The 23,244-nt window shown below is 45.1% G+C and overlaps 1 protein-coding gene across 3 annotated transcripts; it reads right to left on the bottom strand.

Moving 5' to 3' along the window:
• Positions 1-11,281: 11,281 nt before the first annotated feature.
• Positions 11,282-22,532, bottom strand: LOC146370147 (uncharacterized). 3 transcript variants are annotated; one of them, XR_014802883.1, is made up of 7 exons: positions 22,434-22,532; positions 21,620-21,752; positions 15,684-15,868; positions 15,408-15,556; positions 14,655-14,796; positions 13,011-14,512; positions 11,282-11,922 (listed from the first exon to the last, which is right to left on the bottom strand). XR_014802883.1 is itself a non-coding variant. In XM_084954479.1 (7 exons), the coding sequence occupies exons 1-6, from the start codon at positions 22,471-22,473 to the stop codon at positions 14,385-14,387; spliced, it is 777 nt and encodes a 258-aa protein (XP_084810605.1). In that variant the 5' UTR covers positions 22,474-22,532; the 3' UTR covers positions 11,282-11,922; positions 14,373-14,384. The 3 variants fall into 3 exon arrangements, 2 of the variants coding, with proteins under 2 accessions (XP_084810605.1, XP_084810604.1); XM_084954479.1 differs by having other exon boundaries at positions 14,373-14,512; XM_084954478.1 differs by having other exon boundaries at positions 11,282-14,512.
• Between the last annotated feature and the right edge of the window lie 712 nt (positions 22,533-23,244).

Consider the following 23,244-nt stretch of genomic DNA (forward strand, 5'->3'; position numbering starts at 1 on the left):
AATACCATATGTGGCACAAGTACTTGCATTCTGCATTTAAGTAGAATTACAGATACTTTTGTTAGAAAATACTCCTTAAAGTACTTATGATTCTTCTTTACTCAAGTACAGGGTCAGAAATGTACTCAAGGTATAGAAAAGAATAGAATAGAATAGAATAGAATAGAATAGAATAAACCTTTATTATCCCACAGATGAGACATTTCGGTGTTCCAGAGCTCTTACAGCACGGGAAAATAAAATATAAAAGGAAGACACAAGGTGCTCCTATAAATATAGGCAGCCAAAGTTCGTATATACAGGTATATACAGGTACAGAATATGTATAGAAAAATTGAGAAAATCTACAGAGCTATCTATAAAATGTACAGTAAACAAACAGAAGATGACCAAAAGAATTTTTTAAACTGCATTATAGAGTCTGACAGCTGCTGTAAGAATGACCTGCGGTAGCGCTCCTTCCTACACTGTGGGTGTAAAAGTCTACTGCTGAACGAGCTGCTCAGTGCTCGTACAGTCTCATGCAGGGGGTGGGAGGTGATGTCCATGATGGATAATAATAATAATAATAATAATGGATTGCATTTATAAAGCGCTTTTCGAGAACCTCAAAGCGCTTTATAATTCCACTATTCATTCACTCTCACATTCACACACTGGTGGAGGCAGCTACAGTCGTAGCCACAGCTGCCCTGGGGCAGACTGACAGAAGCGAGGCTGCCATATCGCGCCATCGGCCCCTCTGGCCATCACCAGTAGGCGGCAGGTGAAGTGTCTTGCCGAAGGACACAACGACTGAGACTGTCCAAGCTGGGGCTCGAACCGACAACCTTCCGGTTACAATACAAACTGCCAACTCTTTGAGCCACGATCGCCCTTGTTGTTAGCTTAGACAACATCCTCTCCTCCACAACCTGCTCGATGGACTTCAGCGGACAGTCCAGGACAGAGCTGGCCCTCCTGACCAATTTGTTGAGTTTCCCCCCGTCCCTCTCTGCCACTCCAGCAGACCACAGCATAGAAAATAGTAGACGCCACCACAGTGTCATAAAATGTCCTCAGGAGTGTCCTGTTCACGCCAAAGGATCTCAGCAGCCGTAGCAGGTGGAGATGACTTAGACCCTTTTTGTAGAGTGCATTTGTGTTTGTGGACCAGTCCAGTTTGTTATTGACCCAGGTATTTGTACTCCTCCACCTCCTAAACATAAACGGTAGTTGTTTGGTTACATTTCTACCCTTTGTGTGCAAAAGAAACTGAATCTACATATGTGCTTTATATGTAATAAAACAATGTTAAAGCACAGGAATACAAACTTTATTTCAACATCTGTCTAATGAATGAACTCAGTTTGATCACCTGTTATGTTCAGAATCAGAATCAGAGACATGAATCCCAGAGAGAAACTGAGTTGTCATAGCAACAAACAGACATCAAAGCAGTTGTATAAAATTAAGTGTAGAATTAAACATATAAATATATACATAAATATAAAAGGACACAGGTATTAACACTGTTTCAGGGAACCTGAACACAGCTTCACCACTTCCTTGTTTCCATGGAAGAAAACCTCAGATGCGAAAAGAAGTCTGATGTAAACAAGACGCCTACCTCTTTCACATGATTTATGCACTTTGACATTTTGTTGCTCGTTGCATGGTGTACAGCATGGACAGTGTTGGAGAGTCAGGCAGAGGCAACAGGCAGAATTACAGGCATCGCCCTAAAGCATGGAGCCTGATGGGCAGTGTAGTCCGTGCTGCAGGGAGAATGGACTGTCATACCTGTTATGTGTCTGTGAGCGAGGAGGGAGAAAAAGGAAAAGTACGAGCTGTCATCGAGCAGAAACAGGAGCTGGAAGCATGTAAATATAATAATAACCACTGCAGCCTGACGAGCCCAGTTGTAAGTAAGCTATTAAGACTCGACTGTACACTGTGTTCCTGTTTTCCTCCGAAACAATAAGTTCTGTTGGAGCAGCCTTTCAACGCCTCTCTCTGTCTCTCACTCCCATATTTAAGCCCTGTGGGACCGTCCCCCCAGGAGGGACAATGGACCCCTAATGATCCTCTACCTAATCACACAACCCAAGGTGTGAAAACGGGTGTAGGTCACAATCAGCCAAGGTTTCGGGTGAGCTTCATCCAGCTTGTTTTCCAGAGACTGGACGTTTGTTAGAAGAATGCTGGGAAGCAGGGTGCAATGTTATTGGTTTCTCAGCCTTCTTCTCAGGTAGCCAAGGTGAGTCACCACTGTTAAGAAAAAAGTCAATTCATGAAGGTCCAGATTGCGAATTCTGACGAATGTCCAGGAGAGTTTGTCTCACATAGGTGATGAGAGTATTACAGGTTGCAAAGAAACTAAGAAATAACACAGCAAACATAAGAAAAACGCAAAGTTGAGGAGGACACCAGCGCCATTGGATACCACTGGATGTGCAGACTACACAAGCCTGGATTATGATCTACTAGCACAGGGGTGTCAAACTGAAATACACAGTGGGCCAAAATTCAAAACTGGATCAAAGTCGCGGGCTAACATTAATATTCATTGAAAAACAATCTTCCTCCAAATATAATAAGGAATCTTTTCTTATGGACTCAAACAAGTTTTGCTGAAAAACTGAATATGGAACAAGCAAAGCTTAATACTAAACAATATATAACTTATATAAACGTATATATAACTTAATATTGCACACATGCAAAATCGAAATTCCAATTAAAAAACACATCAGTGGAATTCATTTCTTAAATAAAAATTGTATTCGCAGCCTTCTGAATTAAATTTTATCATTTTATCATTTATCAAATTTTCATCATATTCTCCCACCTGTCCAGAAAGCTCCTGTTTTCTGCCTTTCTTTTTGCCATTTTGGGATAGGGAGCATGGCAGTATTTGCATGGTTGCTATGACTATGGTCAACAGAGGAGAGGGTGCTAATGGGTCCTGTCGTGACTGACGCGCCAAAACACCAACAGAGCATTCTGGGAATTGTAGTATTAGCAGTACATGAACCGTATAATACCAGTAGGCCAGCTCTAATAGTAATTTTGTATGGCTTTGCGTAATGTAATTAGGCTACAGGCCAAATTTGGCCCGCGGGCCAGAGTTTGACACCTATGTACTAGCAGATCCATAACTATGAGAGCAAAACTAATCAGTGTGCACATTTCACACAGTTTGCATAATTTTACTTGCACTCTTTCTCTTTGTGCAGAGTGAGACTATTTCTGGGCACATACACATTAGTAAATGAGGCCCAGTGAATGAGCGAGTGAGTGTAGGAGCTCGGTTTGACTCAGAGACCGATGGAAACATCAGTCTGAGCCGCCGACAGGACTGCATAGTGAAGTAGTTCTGTCCCCCACCCGGAACACGACAGCAATAGATGCTGCAGCTCCTCCTGGTGGATGGTAGAGGACCTGTCTGTCCCCAAAATTAAAGGTTTCATTTAGTTTTAGTCTTTCACTCAGTTGTCATTTTTTACTACATGATTTATTTTCCAGCAGAAAAACAGCAGATCTTAGTTTGCTCAGGTTCAGTCACATCTATCATCACACTGATAAGCACTAAACTGTCTCTGTATGACTCTGTCTGTGTCTCTGTTGGTCTCTTACCCTTCCTGTGAAGGTGGGAGTGCTGTCCTCAGCTGCAACTGATTTCTTCTGATTTCTTCATGAATAAAAGTCTTCTTCTATCTGCTTTTTTAATCCAAATCAGAGCTCATCATCACTAATGTGCAGCAGTCTGGTGAATGTCTGTACTCGTGTTCTTCTTGGTTTGGAAATTTTCTTTGAAGTTTCGAGGGCCAGAGGCGAGGACACTGACATCACTTCCTGTTTACATCCATGAATTAACCTGTTGACCTGATAATAAACTGATCATTGACTGAGCTATCTTCCTCATCTCTCCTGCAGAGCTGCCTCATACCTCCTCTTCCTCCCCTCCTATCATCCCCGTGTCTGTCTATTCTGCCATCTAGTGGCCTTCTATGTGTACTGAACACAGACTGTTCTGCTAGTGTCCATCTGCTGCAGCAAGAAGACAGAAAACAATGGGCGACTTTAAACCCTTTTAGAGGACGCTTATCAGAGGATTTCTAAAAATTACTCTAGTAAGAGTAACAATAATCATGTATTTTAGTATTATTTTCCTAAGTTTTCTTCTAATGTGCACCTGCAGCTACTCTGTAAATGGATTAGAGGAAAAGGATGGATGGATGATGGATGGATGGATGGATGATGGATGGATGAAGGGAGGGAGGGATGGAGGGAGGGATGGATGGATGGATGATGGATGGATGAAGGGAGGGAGGGATGGATGGATGATGGATGGATGGATGATGGATGATGGGAGGGAGGGATGGATGGATGGATGGATGGATGGATGATGGATGATGGGAGGGAGGGATGGATGGATGGATGGATGATGGATGGATGAAGGGAGGGAGGGATGGATGGATGAATGATGGATGGATTGATGGATGGATGGATGATGGATGAAGGGAGGGAGGGATAGATGGATGATGGATGATGGATGGATGATGGATGGATGGATGATGGATGGATGGATGATGGATGGATGATGGATGGATGGATGATGGATGGATGGATGATGGATGGATGATGGATGGATGGATGATGGATGGATGATGGATGAAGGGAGGGAGGGATGGCTGGATGGATGATGGATGAAGGGAGGGAGGGATGGATGGATGAATGATGGATGGATTGATGGATGGATGGATGATGGATGAAGGGAGGGAGGGATAGATGGATGGATGGATGATGGATGGATGATGGATGGATGGATGATGGATGGATGGATGATGGATGGATGATGGATGGATGGATGATGGATGGATGATGGATGAAGGGAGGGAGGGATGGCTGGATGGATGATGGATGAAGGGAGGGAGGGATGGATGGATGGATGATGGATGGATGGATGGATGATGGATGGATGATGGATGAAGGGAGGGAGGGATAGATGGATGATGGATGGATGGATGGATGAAGGGAGGGAGGGATAGATGGATGATGGATGGATGGATGGATGAAGGGAGGGAGGGATAGATGGATGATGGATGGATGGATGATGGATGGATGATGGATGGATGGATGATGGATGGATGATGGATGAAGGGAGGGAGGGATGGCTGGATGGATGATGGATGAAGGGAGGGAGGGATGGATGGATGGATGATGGATGGATGGATGGATGATGGATGGATGATGGATGAAGGGAGGGAGGGATAGATGGATGATGGATGGATGGATGGATGAAGGGAGGGAGGGATAGATGGATGATGGATGGATGATGGATGAAGGGAGGGAGGGATAGATGGATGATGGATGGATGGATGGATGAAGGGAGGGAGGGATAGATGGATGATGGATGGATGGATGGATGAAGGGAGGGAGGGACAGATGGATGATAGATGGATGATGGATGGATGGATGATGGATGGATGGATGATGGATGGATGATGGATGGATGATCATCATAAAGCTTATGAAAGCCATTAGTTAGTGTAGTTTAATCACCAGAAATTATGAGCTGAAGTTAACTCTCTGAGTAAGTAAATGGCCTGCATTTGTATAGCGCTTTTCTAGTCATTAAGGACCCCAAAGCACTTTACACTACATTCAGTCATTCACCCATTCACACACACATTCACACACTGGCGATAGCAAGCTACATTGTAGCCACAGCTGCCCTGGGGCGCACTGACAGAGGCGAGGCTGCCGGACACAGGCGCCACCGGGCCCTCTGACCACCACCAGTAGGCAAACATGGGGTTGGTATCTTGCCCAAGGATATTTGGCATGCAGGAGGCAGCCTGGGATCGAACCACCGACCTCCTGGCTGACCTGCTCTGCCACCTGAGCTACAGCCACCCAAGTGAGAGATAATTCCTAACAAACACAATGTGATGAAAGTGGAGCAGAGAAGGAGAAATAGAAATGTTCACCTTGTTTTCACTGTGGATCACAAAGTGGATTCACTCCTTCTTTTGGACAGGATCTTAGAGGAAGATTTGACAACTTTTGTTTCTCCTCAGAAAGGATTTCGTCCAGCGTGGCTAAGGCCAGAACTCATCTACAGCTGAGGTGTTCTCTCTCTCCTGACTAAAAACTCATCAAAGCTGGCAGTAGATATTTAGCAACAGTTTAGATTACATTACTTTAATTTTTTAGTTTTACTTTTTTTATTTTAAATTGTAAAACGATCTGACTGATTTCTGATTATGATTGTCTCTGTCAGCCTGCCCCAGGGCAGCTGTGGCTACAACTGTAGCCTTCACCAGTGTGTGAATGTGAGAGTGAATGAATAGTGGTATTGTAAAGCGCTTTGAGGGCCCCGAAAAGCGCTGTATAAATGCAATCCATTATTATTATTATTATTATTATTAACTGTTTGAGCTCTTTGCTTAAATAAAATATTGTATCTGCCATTAAAGTCAGTTTTGAGGAGGTTCTTATTGAGTATTCTAGTCTTTAAAAATGAACAGATCCCTGGCGCCTACTTTTCAGGTCATCCATCCATCTGTGTTCTTCCAGTTATCCTAAGCCGGGTCGCAGGGGCAGCAGCCTAAGCAGAGAAGCTCAGACCTCCCTCTCCATGGCCTTCTCTTCCAGCATGTGGGACATGCCCAGAACACCACATCCAGGAGGCATCCTTGTCAGATCCCAAACCACCTCAACTGGCTCCTTTTCATGTGGAAGACCAGCGGCTCTACTCTGAGCCCCTCCCTCCCTGGCCAAACTCCTCACCCCCTCTCTAAGGGAGAGGCCAACCACCCTTCGGAGGAAGCTCATTTCCGCCGCTTGCATCCATGATCTCGTTCTTTCAGTCACTACCACAGCTCGTCGCCATAGGTGAGGGTAGAGAAGTAGATCGACCGGTAAATTGAGAGCTTTGGTTTTAGACTCAGCTCTCTCTTCACCACGACAGACTGGTATCCACATCACTGCAGCTGCAGCAGCAGTCGATCTCCTGCTCCCCTCTCCCCTCACTCCTGAAGATCCGGAGACACTTAAATTCCTCCATTTAAGGCAGGAACTCTTCCCAACTCCCAAGGAGTTTTTTAACTGCCTCAGTGACTTCGCCCCCAGTGATGGACGAGTCCAGAGACTCTGCTTCCTCTACAGAAGACGTGTCACTGGACTTAAGGCGGTCCTCGAAGAATTTCTTCCACCACCCAACAATATCCTCAGTTGAAACCAGCAGTGCTTCACCTGTACTACACACAGTGAGGGAAAGCACCGCTTTACCCTCCTGAGTTCCCTGAAAGCTGGCCAGAAAGCTTCGAGGGAGTCTTTTTCCATGGCCTTCTCCGGCCACTGATGTGAATCCTAGCAAAGTTCCACGTGCCGTAGATCATTAGAGGAGCGCTACCGTTAATAACTGTGGCTGTTGATTGAACTTTACTGAGGGTTGCTAGTGGGGTGCATCATCTAGCAGACAGCATGGGCATGAAGATGGAGGTAGTCAGTTCCTGCATGAATCCCCCCACCACCTGCTTAACTTAGTTTCTTTTGACCTATTACAGTAACGAGTCTGGTGAGCAGAGCCTTCACAGTAACATGTTCCAGCCCGAACAGTGAAAAAGCCAGATACTGTGGCACTGAGGTCAGTGGCGTGTCCAGCGGGGTGGCCTGGGGGGGCACAGGCCACCCCCCCAACCAGACTGGCCACCCCAGGTGCCACCCCGAAGTTAAAACAATAAAATTTAATGAAATATCAAATGTACGATTATGGTTTCACAGTGAAGCTCAGATATCCGAGGGTAAGTGAATGCAGCACCGGCTTCTGCACCATGAGCATCATGGATGCAGGAGAGCCAAGCACGAAAGACGGCACCGCAGAAAACATTTTTTCGGGGAAAGATTAACAAGTTAACATAGCTGGACTGGCCATCGGACATTTGCACGGTGGGCTGATGACTTATTATAATTTTTTTTGTAACGGCATGAACAATGAGAGGTGGTGGATTAGCCAGATGCTGGCCGATTTGTAAAAATAAATAAAAGTTGTTTGGTGGTGGCTGTGGCGGAGCTTCCACAGAGGCAACAGGTGGATGAGGGAAGGGGAGGCAGGAGGAGCAGAGACCCGAGGCGGCCGCCGGTCCGAGTGTCAGGTGAACTGAACTTCAGGTAAGAAGTTATGAGCTGCAGTCTGTCTGGGTCAGATATAAACCAAGTTTAGGTGGAGTTTATTTTCGTTGTGCTGACTTTTTACAGTCAGTTACAATAACTCGTACTGCGTGAGCTAGCATGATGGAGTTTCTATACAGCTGTTCGGGTGCTATGATGTTACTGATAGTGAACTTTATTTTATTCACAAGGTTAGTTAGTAGAGTTGCCAACCGCTCCTTAAAAAAATGGAATGGTCCCTCATTCAGAGAAAATATTACACGTTTGGTATTGAGCTGAGAAGAGACGCAGTTTGTCCCGGACTTTAGCTATAATGAAAAAAGACACAAAGCTGGAGTTATTCTGTCTTTGCTGCACAGCTGCCTCTTCTTCTCTCATTCTCTCCCCTCTCTCTCCTGTTTCTACTTCAATCATGAAACTGATCAATGATCAGCTGATCATCTCTCTTGTTTGTTTATCGCCCACTTTGCGCCAGAAAGAGGAAACCAGCGGATGTCGCGGTAAACAACAGCAGCACGTTTAAGCTTGATCAGCTGTTGTTAGAATTTATTTAATATTAATTTCTAGTATCAGCTGATGTTTGCTGGAGCCACAGCTGTAAAGCTGCTGGTCATGATGTCGGTTGGATATGTGGTGAGAGGGAAACATGAAGATGAAACCAGGAGATGTCCTTACTGAATCATCAGAGCTGAACAGGTGATGGAGAAACAGGTTTACCTTTTAGGTGACAGGAATGAGTTGAAGTTATGAACTGTTTCTGAGAGACAAATAACACCAGGATCCTTTTCTAAGTAGCTGACAGCTGGTAACTGTGCAGGGGCGGGTCTAGCAAAGTGTTGCCAGGGGGGCAGGGAGGGCATTAACAGGGAGAGGGGGGCACAAAGAAATACTTTTCTTTCTTATTTAAAATATCTAGCTTTTATTAAATAATTATCTGAATCTTGCGAACAAGATTTATTTCAGTTTCATGATTGAAGTAGCAACAGGAGAGGGAGGGGAGAGAATGAGAGAAGAAAAGGCAGCTGCAGCGTAAAGACGCAGAATAAATCCAGCTTTGTGTCTTTCTTTTTTTTTATTGTAGCTGAAGTCCGGGACAAATCACGTTTATTTTCAGCTCAATACGAAACGCGTAATATTAACTCTGAATACCAGAGGATTCCGCTTTTTAGGGGAAGGTTACTCTACTAACGAATAAAATAATAAAAATAAAGTTCACCAGTAACATAGCACCCACCCAACTGTATAGAAACTCCGTCATGCTAGCTAGTACACAGTACGAAAAAGTCAGCATAACGAAAATAAACTCCACCTAAACTTGGTTTATATCTGACCCAGATGGACTGCAGGTCATAACGTCTTACCTGAAGTTCAGTTCACCTGACAGTCGGACCGGCGGCCGCCTTGGGTCTCTCCTCCTCCGCCTCCCCTTTCCCCCATCCACCTGCTGGCCTCCACCACTTGCTAATTTTACTGAATCTGTGAAAGCTCCACCGTAGCCACTACCAAACAATTGAGTTATTTTTACACGTCTGCCAGCATCTGTCCAATCTGCCACCTTTCACTGTTTACACGGTTACGGAAAAAAAGACAACAACAACAAAACATGGCCAGTCCAGCTATGGTCCCCCCCATCATGACAAACACAGGAAAAACTATTTACGGTCTGTGGTGCTTAAAAAACGACAAGATTAGCCACAAATATAACGAAACTATTAAGAAACACTCAAAACCCAAGAAACTATAGGAGGTGACACTCTCACAGCACCAAGACTAGCCAACGATTTACAATTAAACGTGTTTTTGTATTTAACAGAGATCCCACTGCACTTCCTGTTTGCACTAAAATGGACACTGGTTTGGACACTACAGCTTGAATATGGACATTACTTTTATTTGTATTGCACAAAAGGAGAGCGCGATGGTACAGTAGAAACAGCTGCACTACAGCGATAACACAACTCTGGAGATTTTACTTGCTCTGGCTAACAGCAGCTAACAGACGCAGTGACACTTTTTTCATTCTTATCCATTTTTAATGGCTGATATTATTCAAGTTTGTTAAAGTATTGTTTGTACAAAAATGTTTTATACACACAGTAGTGTAAACATGCCAGCTGGCTAATTGTATTTAAATGTGAAAGAGTAAAAGCAGTGAAAGTGTGTGTATGTAGTTGATGATACACCCTCTGGAGCCCCTGGACACATCATCAGTGATGTAACCTGGGGTCATTGGGGGTTTTCAACAATCAGACCCCCTCTCCCAGGCGACCCAGCCAGGGTTGGTCAAGCCCCAGCTTGTATCCAGGTAGCGCTACCCTACATGCCATGCCTCTCCTCTTTTGATCCACAGCCACCTCGACGCTGCTTCTAGCATTTTGTATGCCCTGCAAAGGGACTGACCCGCGAATCCTCGACACCCCACTTCGATGGGTAGGCAACTTGCTGGCCACCCTCTCCTTTTCACTCGCCACCTTGAACTGCTGCCTTAGGCTCTTCAGGTCTTGCCTTAGCTGATCTATCTTGTTGGCTTCGTTGTTCAAGGTGTAGAGAGGCTTCGCTGTCCGCTTCTCCTCTTGTCCAAACCTCTCTACAGGTAGGTTGACTATCATTGTGGTCATTGTCTTTAGGCGTTGTTCAACTTGTCCTTTGGCAGTTGCTTGCAAGATGGTATCAACGTCTTCATCGAACTGGAGTCACGCCTTCTCCTTGCTAGCTTGAGGCCACTTCACCCGACGATGTTCTGATGACCTGTGAGCTTCGAGGGCATGCATCACCTGGAGGCTCCGGACACTGTGGGGTGACTCCGGGTCTGGTTCCTCCTTTGTCTCACCAGGCATGTTTCCTGCGCGCTGTGATGCCAACACCTTCTGCTCACACCTCACCCTGGCCTGGTGGAGCCGCAGGATCGGCGTATCTTGCCGCATATGCATTCCACGGTCATTGTCATATTTGCATTGCATTTTGTAAAGAGTGACTCTGCTGTAGCTGTCAGAGAGCCATCAGTGAAGGCTGATATTAGATCATATTGTAAATGCTTACACTCGTCTCCAGTAAAGCAGAACTGATGATATCCTCTAATAAAAAAGTTAAACATTACTGATATAAGTTAATGTCCATAAACTGTGGCCAAACATGTTTTATTAATCTCAAGCATTTCAACTTTGACAACATATTTGAAGGCATTCAGACATCAGTGTTAGCAATAAACCTCAAAATCCATATCTGTTTGTCTAGAATTCATGTTTTGAAGCTATATAACAAAAACTCGGTGACGTAAACATAGATTAGGTACATAAACAGCTGCTACTCCAGGTCCCATCTCCTGCTTTGTCAGCTGTCTTACCAGGATAGTCAGAATCCTCTGAACTGCTTCTCAGGAGACGTCCTCCTCCTGCAGTCGAGCAGACTCTGATATCAGCTTTTTTAACCTATCCTATTACGTTACTTCAGAAATCTTGTTTTCCCCTCATCACGGTCCAAACGCATACATCCCAGCAGCCCACGAAAATAATCTGAAAACTCTGTTTAACATCTCTGGATGTCACGCTTCATCTGATAGTCCAGTTTGTAGGAAACACACAAGCTCTGCCATAACAAAGTCCTCCATCAGACTCTGTTTTGAGAAGTTTGTGTGTTTAGGTTTAAGAAGTAAGACGTCGTCTTGGACAGCAGCACAACTTCTTGAACGTCCTCTACCTGCTGCCTGCTGAAGGCTTCTGGATGTCACCATTAGCAGCCTGGGAAACACGACTCTCACTGCATCTGTAATCACACAAGCAGAAAACATCAGTTTATAGTGTTAATGTGACCAGCAGCCTTTAGTGTGTCTGGTGTACGCTGCTCAGAAGATGTTACAAAATAGAGGAGCAGTTCAACATCAAGTCAGTGAAACTTTGGGATATTGATCTGATTAGTTCAGTATCAGAGGTGTTAATCAGGTTCAGCTGCTTTGGTGTTAATGAAACTAACAACAGGTTCAACAAGGACACATCCCCCAAAACAGTTTCACAGGCGGAGGATGCTCACGTCTCCCTCCTCTTATGTCTTAGGCTACGTCCACACGTACCCGGGTATTTTTGAAAACGCAGATTTTTCTATGCGTTTGCACCTTTCGTCCACACGTAAACTGCGTTTTTGGTCACTGAAAACGGAGATTTTTAAAAACTCCGGCCAGGGTGGATATTTTCGAAAACTCCGGTTTTGCATTTACGTGTGGAGAAAAACGGAGAAAACGCAGCGTCAAAGGTGTGCGCCTTTTTTGACGTCACACTGTGCGCCACGTTATTGTTTCGGTGAAATGAATTTCTACAATACTGTTACTGTTAATTGTCCTCTCTGCAGTGTTTAAATGCTGACATATACACACACAGTTACTGTCCCTCCACACATACGACTCGCTTCTATGCCCCATCCTTGTTTACTATTTCCCACCGAGGCTTCTAGACTTCTGATTGGCCAACATTTCTACACGGTTAGGAATATATCGCCACCTGTTGCTTTGGCATGTTCCTAGCAGCGTTTTCCTTCATTTCTGCGTTTACGTGTGGACGGGATTATTTTTTAAAACGAAAACGGAAAATCTCAGTTTTCAAAAATACCCATGTACGTGTAACATAGCCTTAGTCTTACAATATAAGAGCCTTGAGACGAGCGCTGTTGTCATAAATAACTGAGCTGAACACTGTGTGTCTATCACAGCCATTTACATAAAACAATATTTAATGTGATGTTAATTTATTTTGTTTAGGTTTTTACCTTTTTTTACTCATTTTCACTTTTAGCTGTGATTGTTTTTTTGTTGAGTCATTTGTGTGTTTCTTGTCTTATTTCCCAGTGTTAAAGCACCTTACCTTCTTTCGGTTCCCAATTTTGAATTGTTCCATATCTGAGGCGTGATCCCAGGTTTTCTAGTTTTCTTTTCCTCTTGACCATCTTCAGCGCTGACAAACTCATGGGCTTTAAAACTTTTAATGGTCAGCTTGTAAAAACTGCTCCTTCTTTAAGGAGGAACACATAAACTACTTAGTGAAACACAATATCTTGTGAATGTCAAACTGAGAAGCAGAGAACCAATCAGAGTGTTTTTAGCTGTGATGTTGGTGCTGCACTGCTGGTTAGCTCAGCTTGATAGTGCCTTTGAACCCAGAGGATGCTGAAAGGTTCCCGGTTCAGTATGCTCTCTGTTTTAGTTTCATGTCAGAATTTTAGCCTGTTATTAACTTTTCCACACTTTTAGAATTGACAGAGTTTGTGGCTCAGTGTTTTCCTTTCTTTGTTTTTCTTTGTTGTGGGGTTTTGTGGATTTGGGGGAAGGCATGTTAGCAGGCAGTGAGAGAGAAGGAAAGACAGAAGTGTGGACATGAGAGCAGGAAGTTAAAGCATGTAGGGACTATGAGTTGTACAGATAGAGGGGAAGTAAGAGCAGGATCATTGGAGGTGGATTCAAACTGTTGTGCCGTGGTGTCAACAGGAAGACCGATGGAGGATGGGCAATCGTTTGTGTTTGTGAACAGTGGAGGTGAAGAGAGGGTCAGACGGGATCATGAGTTTGAAGTTTGAAATCAAATAGTTGATGCTGAATGTTGTCAGTGGCCCACAGGTTGGGTGTCAGTTAGAAGACAAAGAGGAAGTGACAGAGAGAGTTCCCAGGAGGCAAGAGTGATGACTGGAGCCGATTTACCAGAAGTTAACTAGTGTTGTAAATATGGTTCTGTTTGTGTGTTTCACTTCACTCTGTGTCAGTTTCAGTGTGAGTGAAACACCGATCTTATGTCTAAGTGTCACTCTGGGAGATTTCAGCCGCTCACGTTCTGTTGGTTAAATGTTAAATGTCACGTGTTTGTTGGTAAACACAAAGATGTGAGACTCGCTGTCTGATAGGAAGACAAACCAAAAGCCGAGCAAACTGGCGTGACAACCAGAGCTGGTTGTAACAGGAAATTCAAGGTCAAACAAGTTTTTCTACCACAGAAAATGACTTTTCTTTCTCGAGTAAACTCTGGTACTCTCCAGTGTTTAACACCATTGGACATTTCATTGACTCACCAGTCACCAAGAAGAATCACATCAGTCTTACACACTGAGTAATCGTGAGCAGAATGCTTTCAAACTGTCGAATCAGCTCTTTTACGTGCCCCGCTGACACGCTCGGAGTGGATACAGCACCCACTGGTGTCTGTGTGGTGAGTGTGTGCAGCAGTGTTGCCTCTTACCGGTGAGGCATATCATGGTAAGTGTAGGCAGCGTTTGATTTTCTCAGTTTGGAAAAACCCAAGGTATCCCAATGCAAGAATGGCGAGGACCACGATGCCGACGAGCAGCCCCACGATCATCGGCGTCCTGTTCACGTGTTCTGAGAAAACAGACGCAGTGATTTTACTGCTGCAGCTTTAAAACCTTCAGCTGATTCAAAAGCAGCAGAGTCGTTTACATCTGTGTCTCTGGTTGGAGTCGGAGCGCGTTAAAGGAACGTTACACCAAGAAGAGCAGCTTACCTGATGCAGGGATGACCTCACACTGGATGCAGCTGCGTGGTTCCACGAGGTCCCCGTGGACCGTATAGGCCACCTGAACACAGTACCGCTGCCCCTCCTCCAGCTCTTCAATGGTCATGGAGGCTATGGTGTCTTCATACTCCTGACAATATGAAATTAGAAGATATTTACTTGATATTTACTTTGCTTGGGCTCCTGTTGTAATTTTAAAATGTTGACTCTCTGAGCGATTCCAGTTGTTAAACATGCAGGTTTAGTTTTTGCTGCTGATGTCTGAAATAATAATTTAACCAAAACAATTAAAAGTAAGTGGACAAACTAACTGAATTTTAAATATATATATATATATATATAGTTTTTAATGTGGCTGAAAATCTCTTGCAGTCAGTAACAGCCTGAAGTGGTGGACCCATGACTCTCTGGCTTCGGTTTAGTCCTAAAAATGAAGGCGCAGGATTCATCTGGACACGAAACTGCTTCTCAGTCACTTTGAGTCTCTGAAAATGGGAACTGTGTAAAAATAGCTGTAATTCTGAAACAGTTTGTGCAGACTGTCCGTTAGTCTCTGTGGTGGTGCAGAGGCAAACTGTCCAAATATGCATGGACCTCCCTGCACACACTGACCACTGACAGACACATGTGCACATCTTTCTTTAAAAAAATAATAAAAATATCAGATATATTCTGAGCAGTGACACGTGCTGTAACATCAGGTGAGCATAAGCACCTGGAGGAATCACTCCGTGTTCTCACCTGCAGAGGACTCTCTCCCTCTCTGCCAAAGTAAATCCTGTGCTTGGCATTGCTGTCGTGTTCCTTCGCCAGCTCGTGGTCATCGTTAAGGAATACGGTGAGTGATCCAGGCCGGGTCAAAATGCTTAACGGAGGCGTGCAGACGTCACCTGGAAGAGCAGAGCGAGCGTCAGCGCAGCAGCAGCTCGTGGTTCACACTGTGGTCAGGATGGTTAACACCTCGAGTCTCACAGCTTCACCCACAGACAGCGCTGACACATATCTGAGGTTTCTCACCGTATCTGCTGCAGGCGTTAACACCCTCAGATCTCAGCCCCCGTCTCTCGGCCCGCACACGCAGCGTCACGCAGCTGTTCTCAGGCGAGTCGTTAGTGTCGCGCGGCCCAATCGCTGATATGTTGCAGGAATGGAAAGGCGTCTGGATGCAGGCTGGAAGAGCTTCCCATTTATCAGAGTTAAATCTGAGGATGAACAGAAACGAGTCAGAGAAAACATCTGCTCAGCGTTCTCTCCATAAAATCCCTGCAGCGGGTGGAGAACTGCAGCACTGCAGACTACTGTCCAAACATCAACAACATATTTAATAATAAGAACAGCGCAGTAAAGTCGCTGCTGGTACATGTGCTAGTAATTTATCAATATATTAATTTGTTCTGTGTTACAGAAACATGGTTACAGCAGGATGAACACAATGCACCTCAAAGGTCTTGACAACACTTCACTTGTTCTACAATTTTTCATGTTACAGCTTTATTCCAAAATTCATTTTTTATCCTTGCGACAGGAATGACAGATCACATAGTTCGCTCACTCGGTCGCAGCTTTCCAGCTGCAGCCCCACACACAACCACAGCCTCAGGTGCCGGCACGCTCTTATTCATGGGAGGTAAGCCGCGTCTCACATGCAGCTTGGCAGGCCGCCGGCAGGCTGGACCACAAGCGCTGACCTCTGGTGTAAACAATCCAGGTTCAGACGGTGCTGGCCTCTGCCGAGGACGCCGCTTGGACCAGACGGCACGGTGACCTCTGACATGAATGTGGCAGGTTCAGATGGCGCGCAGACCTCCAACTCAGCCTGGGCAGGTCCCTGTTCTGGGCGACCTCTGGCTCGGCATGAGCTGGTCCAGATAGCACGCAGACCGCTGGCTCGCAAAACAGGTCCCTCTCGTGCATGGACATCCGCAACACCATGGCGGTCGTCTCCCTCCCCAATGCGGTCGAGGAACGCCGGTCAGGCTGGCGGCGGTGTCGGACAAGAACCAACCAAGCTTCCAGACTCAATATCAGTTGCATCTGGAGCTCGGAACGGTCCTGCAGCTGTTCCAACTGGCAGCGAAACACCACCACCTGCTCCCTTCACGTAGCTGCAAGCTCAACCACCATTCGGGCCAGCCATGCTGGCCCGGTCGAGGTTCCGCCATGCCACCTCCCGGGTTTCAGCACCACTGTGACGGACCTGACCATGTAGTTCACTCTTTACACACTTTTCTTTATTCAGGTGCTCCTTCTTACACACAACCACAACCTCAGGTCCCGGCACACTCTTTTACTCAGGGGAGGCGTGACGAGCTAATGGAGTTCCGGTGTGTCTCAGCCTCCCCTGCAGCCGCGCCCAAGCCACACCCCTCCACAATCCTACGACAACTTTGGTTCTTTTACAGAAGAGTGACTCCACCATGCAGACCTGATTGGTGGGATGCTGCACAAATTGTAGTCCTTTCTCCACAAAGCAACACTGGAGCGATATCAGAGTGACCAACATTCTTGGTCATCTACCTAAATAAGGCTCTTCTACCCCAATTGCTCAGATTGACTGGGGACAGACCTACATGGAACTCCAGTCACCCCAGTGTGTGAAGAGGATTCTCCATTAACATGAACGAATCGATTCAACTCAATTCAATTTTGTTTATATAGCAACAAATGACAACAACATTTGCCTCAAGCCGCTTTATATTGTAAAGTAAAGACCCTACAATAATACCCTGCGCTTTGGCAACAGTGGGAAGGAAAAACTCCCCTTTAACAGGAAGAAACCTCCAGCAGAGCCAGGGTCATTGTCAGGACTTCCTGATAATAATGAATTACAGTCGTCCAGCCTGGAAGTAATAAATGCATGAACTAGTTTTTCAGCGTCACTCTGAGACAGGATATTTCTAACTTTAGAGATCGTGAATGACCACGGCAGACCCGGTGACATTAACATGCTTTGCAGCATGCTTTATTAGCACACACACGATGCTGTTCACAATACACGCAGAGATGCAGCTCTCCCGCTGCCAGCCCAACAACAACCCACCACAGGACCCAGTACAATATTTAAGTCGGCAGGGCGCGAAGTGCTTCGAGAAACTGGTCCGACATCACATCATGTCCTGCCTGCCACCCACACTCAACCTGCTCCAGTTTGCACACAGAGCTAACAGATCTACTGAAGATGCCATTGTTACAACGCTCCACACCACCATCTCTCACCTGGAACAACAGCGGTGTGACACCAGGCTGCTCTTTGTTGACTTTGGCTCTGGTTTTAATACCATACTCCCGGCGAGACTAACAGTAAAACTGCTGGATATCGGACTTCCTTCTACCACCTCCCGCTGGATCAGAGACTTCCTGTCAGACCGTGTACAGAGTTAGAGTGGGGCCTTAACACCGGCTCTCCACCAGACTGTGTACTGAGTCCCCTACTGTACACTCTGTACACACATGACTGTGTTAGTTCCCACCCAGACAACGCAGTCATCAAGTTTGCAGATGATACCACCGTGGTGGGGCTCATCTCTGGGGAGACGGCGTACAGAGCTGAGGTTCAGAGGCTGTCAGATTGGTGTGCTGACAACAACCTGGACCTCAAAACCACCAAGACAACAGAGCTGGTAGTCAACTTCAGAAGGAGGAAGTCTGAGCTGCAGCCTGTCAGCATCAATGGGGAGTGCGTGGAAAAGGTGTCCAGTTTCAAGTTCCTGGGTGTGCACATAGACACAGACCTCCAATGGAGCTCAAACACCTCGGCCGTTGTAAAGAAGACCCAACAGTGTCTCCGCTTTCTGAGAATCCTCAGAAAAATGGACCTGAAGAAGGAGCTTCTACTGCTGCTCCATTGAAAGTGTGCTGACATCCTGCATCTGAACAGTAGTGACACCTGTGTGAGAATGCTGTTTGTGGACTTCAGCTCCGCCTTCAATACAGTCCAACCCCACAAACTGGTTAATAAACTAAGCAACTTAGGACTCAGCAGCTCACTGTGCAGCTGGATATTGGACTTCCTGAGCGTTAGACCCCATAACGTCAGGATGGGAGAGCACACCTCCTCCACCCTCATTCTGAACGTAGGCGTCCCACAGGGGTGTGTCCTCAGCCCTCTCTTATACACACTTTTCTATCTGTGTGTGGTTCTCCAGCTGCACCATAGCACACAGAAAGACACTCCAGAGGGTCATTAATATGGCCCAAAAAAATCACTGGACTTCCTCCCTGACCTGTACAGCACTCGCTGTCTCAAGAGGGTGTGCAGCATCCTACGGGACTGCACACACCCAGGACACCGGGTGTTTAAGCTGCTGCCGTCTGGCAGGAGAGTCAGGCTGCTGAGGGTCCAGACAAACTGACTCAAGGACAGCTTTTACAACAGGGCACCAGCCCTAATCAATGCAAACAGCTGACCTGATTGGCTACCTGCCTGGACTATTTTTAGAGGGAGGGTGGGGAGAATAACAATAACAATAACAATGTGCAATAAACATACGTTCATTCTTTGATTTATTAAGTCATTCCTTTGCTCATACCTCTCCTGCACCTTAAAAAAATCCACTTTAAGTTACTGTGTTGTGTTGTGTTGTGTTGCCTTCTGTGAAGTGATCTAAGTGACTTATATATCATGTTTAACCTCAATAGCGAAATCTCTATTAATAAAAATAATGTACATGTATGCCTTAATAAAAACAAACAGGTGAGATGTTAGAACGAGTTTATTTTTGTTTTAGTGGACACTCAAAAGTTACAATAGCTGCTGGGGTTTGAAAGAGAACTGAACAAATATTTCTGGAGCTTCATCAGGTGAGGGCCTCCAGCTCGCACTGAAACAGTTTGCAGCAGAGTGCGAAATGCTGGGAATGAGAATCAGCACCTTTAAATCTGAGGCCATGGTTCTCAGCCGGAAAAGGGTGGAGTGCCCACTCCGGGTCGGGGATGAGTTCCTGCCCCAAGTGGAGGAGTTTAAGTATCTCGGGGTCTTGTTCACGAGTGATGGGAGAAGGGAGCCGGAGATCGACAGACGGATTGGTGCTGTGGGAGAGCTGAATGTAAAAGCGAAGTTCTCAATTTACCGGTCGATCTAGGCCCCTACCCTCACCTATGGCCACGAGCTGTGGGTAGTGACCGAAAGAACGAGATCGCTGATACAAGCGGCGGAAATGAGCTTCCTCCGAAGGGTGGCTGGCCTCTCCCTTAGAGATAGGGTGAGGAGTTCGGCCATCCGGGAGGGGCTCAGAGTAGAGCCGCTGCTGCTCCACATCGAAAGGAGCCAGTTGAGGTGGTTCGGGCATCTGACCAGGATGCCTCCTGGGCGCCTCCTGGGTGAAGTGTTCTGGGCATGTCCCACCGGAGGAGGCTCCGGGGCAGACCCAGGACACACTGGAGAAATTATATCTCTCGGCTGGACAGCATTGCATTCATACAGTAAACGTGCTTCCTGTAGGCCAGGGATTTCCAACTCAGTTTACACTTCGATCCTTGCAGGCCTGACAAGTGAAACAACCCTTTCAGTCAGTGTGAAGTGCAGTTTCAACAGTACATCTCAATTGTTCCACATGATAAAGAATTGCTGCTGTATCTAATGAAAGAAATCTATCAGCACGACTATACAGTGGAACCCTGACTTACGAATACCCCGTTTCACGAAAAATTCAAGTTACGAAGCCACTGAACGGCAATATTTCTGCCCGTGTTACGGCAAAATGCCCAAGTAACAAAATGCCATCCGAATCATGTGACAACCCCTTGGCTTCCGTACTTGCGCTTCGCTGTTCCACTTGAATGACGTATTGTTGTTCTAGTTAGCAATTAGCCTATACCCTATCGTTCAGCATCGCCTCACTCAAAACGTGCAATGGGTGCTTTGACTTACGAAAGTTTTCGACTTACGAAAGACCCTCGGGAACGGATTAATTTCCTAGGTCGGGGTTCCACTGTATTGGTTTAAATAGTAAGAAAGAAATGTGTCAGGCTAAAGTACAAGTTGTGGTAGCTGGTCTGCTAGTAATCAGACCTGGTTACTGGCCTTGTCTGAACCTGAATCTGACTGAGATGCTGTGGCATCAAAAAGGCGGTTCATTCTCGAAAACCCTCCAATGTGGCTGAATGACATCAACTGTCCAAAGACGAGTGGGTCAGTGCTGCTTGATTGCAGCAGTTGCTGCTAAGGGTGGCCCAACCAGTTACTAGGTTTTAGGAACAATCCCTTTTTCACACAGGGCCATGTAGGTTTGGAGTTTTTCCCTTAATAATAAACACCTTCATTTAGAAACTGCATTTTGTCTTATCTTTGCCTGATATTTAAATTTGTTTAATGATCTGAAAAACACAGCTGTATGCCCTCCTTCACATTTCCAAAGCTGCCTGCTGGGCAGGATCGTACTTTTTCTGGACCCCCTGTTCTAATTTGAAGCTATATAAATAAAACCGCATTGAATAACAGCTGCAGACTCATTCTCAGTCAATGATCTGATTTATCGATAAACCGACGAACCTCTGAAACTGTTCAAAAAACAGAAGTGGTTATGTGGCACAGTCAGCCTTCCACTTTCTGTTTGCATGGATTTTATTCTCATTTTTACTTTTATTTCTTGTTATTAGCTTTCTTTTTCTTTTCTTTTTTTAACCTATGTTTATCTTTACTGTAGTTTATTTAATTCAAATTATTATTCAAATGGTACGTTCTGGGCTCCTTTTATTTTAAAAATATTTCTATTTAATTTCTTTCTGTAGTTTTTAGCTTATTAAAATGTTTTATTTAACCCATCCAGTTTGTTTGTTTGTTTATTTGTTTGTTGTTTTGTCTTCTGTAAAAGTGATGACCTAAATCCAGTAAATGATATCTTGAGTATAGTTTGGAGCATGAGATGAAATTCTTTCATTCATTTTAATTATCACTAAAGGAAAAGGAAGCTCCACCTTAAAACAGAGCACCTTCCTTGGCTGTGAGGTCTCACCTGCGGTAATTCACAGTGTAGGTAACGTCCGGCTCCCCTGGAGTCCACGTCAGCTGACCCTTCTCCACCTGGACGTTCTGTGGAGGCGGCGGCGCCTGAGACGCGACAGCAGGAACCATCGACCCCATGACGTCTGAGCTCAGAGGGACAAAGATTCAAAAACGAGGAATAACATCTGTCTGCTGCACACGGCACGTTTTTAAAAACTAAACAGATGTGAACCTGATGTTTGTGGTGACGTCATTAAATCGGATTTCTGTCATTTATTCACTTTCATGTCTGTTTTCTGATTGGACAGATCAGTTATTTATTGACTGAGAGTGTCAGAGTCAAAAGTCTTTACAGTGAACAGATGAATGAACATTTATTGCATCAGTAATAATGAAGGTTAAACATGTTTACAGGCTGATTTAAACAAACACAGAAGTGATGATTATAACCTGAAACAAACTCTTTGAAAGCTTCACAGATCCTGTCATGTCAGGAGCTTTGGACATTTATAGCCCACTTCCATGTTTCACACGAACCTTTAACCCTCCAGCAGCTGCGACTGTTTCACCTTTTTAACCTGAAACAGTCGCAGCAAACAGAAAAAGGACATTTTCTCATGTTAGACGCGCTGAACTGACCTATCAGGAATAACCTACTGCTGACTCTGTTATACCATTAAATGAGTCACCGTCAGCTGAAGAAATGAAAGTAAGCTTTAAAGTGTGACTCAGGAGCAAAAATAATCGATTTACATAATTAAAGGAGAAAATCACACACAGGGTGTTGCTTCATCTGTGGTTAGTGGTTGGCGGCGGCTCCTTACCCCAGGTGAAGGTGTGGAAGCAGAGCAGGATCAGCAGCATGGTGACGGCGAGAATGAGAAGCTCAGCACTGTTTCAACTGTGTGTGTGTGTGTGTGTGTGTGTGTGTGTGTGTGTGTGTGTGTGTGTGTGCGCGAGCTCAGGAAGCACAGACAGCTCAGATGTCATGTGACCCGACTGAGGTTTTGGCATGTTTGACCACAGTTTCCACGGGAGGTGGAGCTTAGTAAGCTAGAAATTACAAAAAGAAAGAACTTAAATTAAAAATTTTAAAATATTAAATGACAGAGCTTAAAAAGTACAAATCTAAGTTAAATAAAATAATTAGTTAAAGCATTTAAATAAACATTCCTAAGCATTCACAGACATTCCTGCAGTTTAACTAATTAGTGTTCGATATCAGGCTTCAGGGATCGAAAGACTGCATCTGCATGGCAATGAATATATATGAGCTGCCTTCTGAACAGTCTCACAGATGTAATATTATCTACAGCTACTCTTAGTACCATTGATGTTAAGTTAGACTCTTTTTCTCCAATTGATCTTTCTGAGTTAACTTCAATAATTACTTCCTCCAAACCATCAACGTGTCTTTTAGACCCCATTCCTACAAAACTGCTCAAAGAAGTCCTGCCATTAATTAATGCTTCAATCTTAAATATGATCAACCTATCTCTAATAATCGGCTATGTACCACAGGCCTTCAAGCTGGCTGTAGTTAAACCTTTACTCAAAAAGCATCTCTAGACCCAGCAGTCTTAGCTAATTATAGGCCAATCTCCAACCTTCCTTTATATCAAACATCCTTGAAAG

This window comes from Perissodus microlepis, chromosome 16 (genome assembly GCF_051167445.1).
Source record: "Perissodus microlepis isolate ML-2025 ecotype Zambia chromosome 16, ASM5116744v1, whole genome shotgun sequence".
Lineage (NCBI taxonomy): Eukaryota > Metazoa > Chordata > Actinopteri > Cichliformes > Cichlidae > Perissodus > Perissodus microlepis.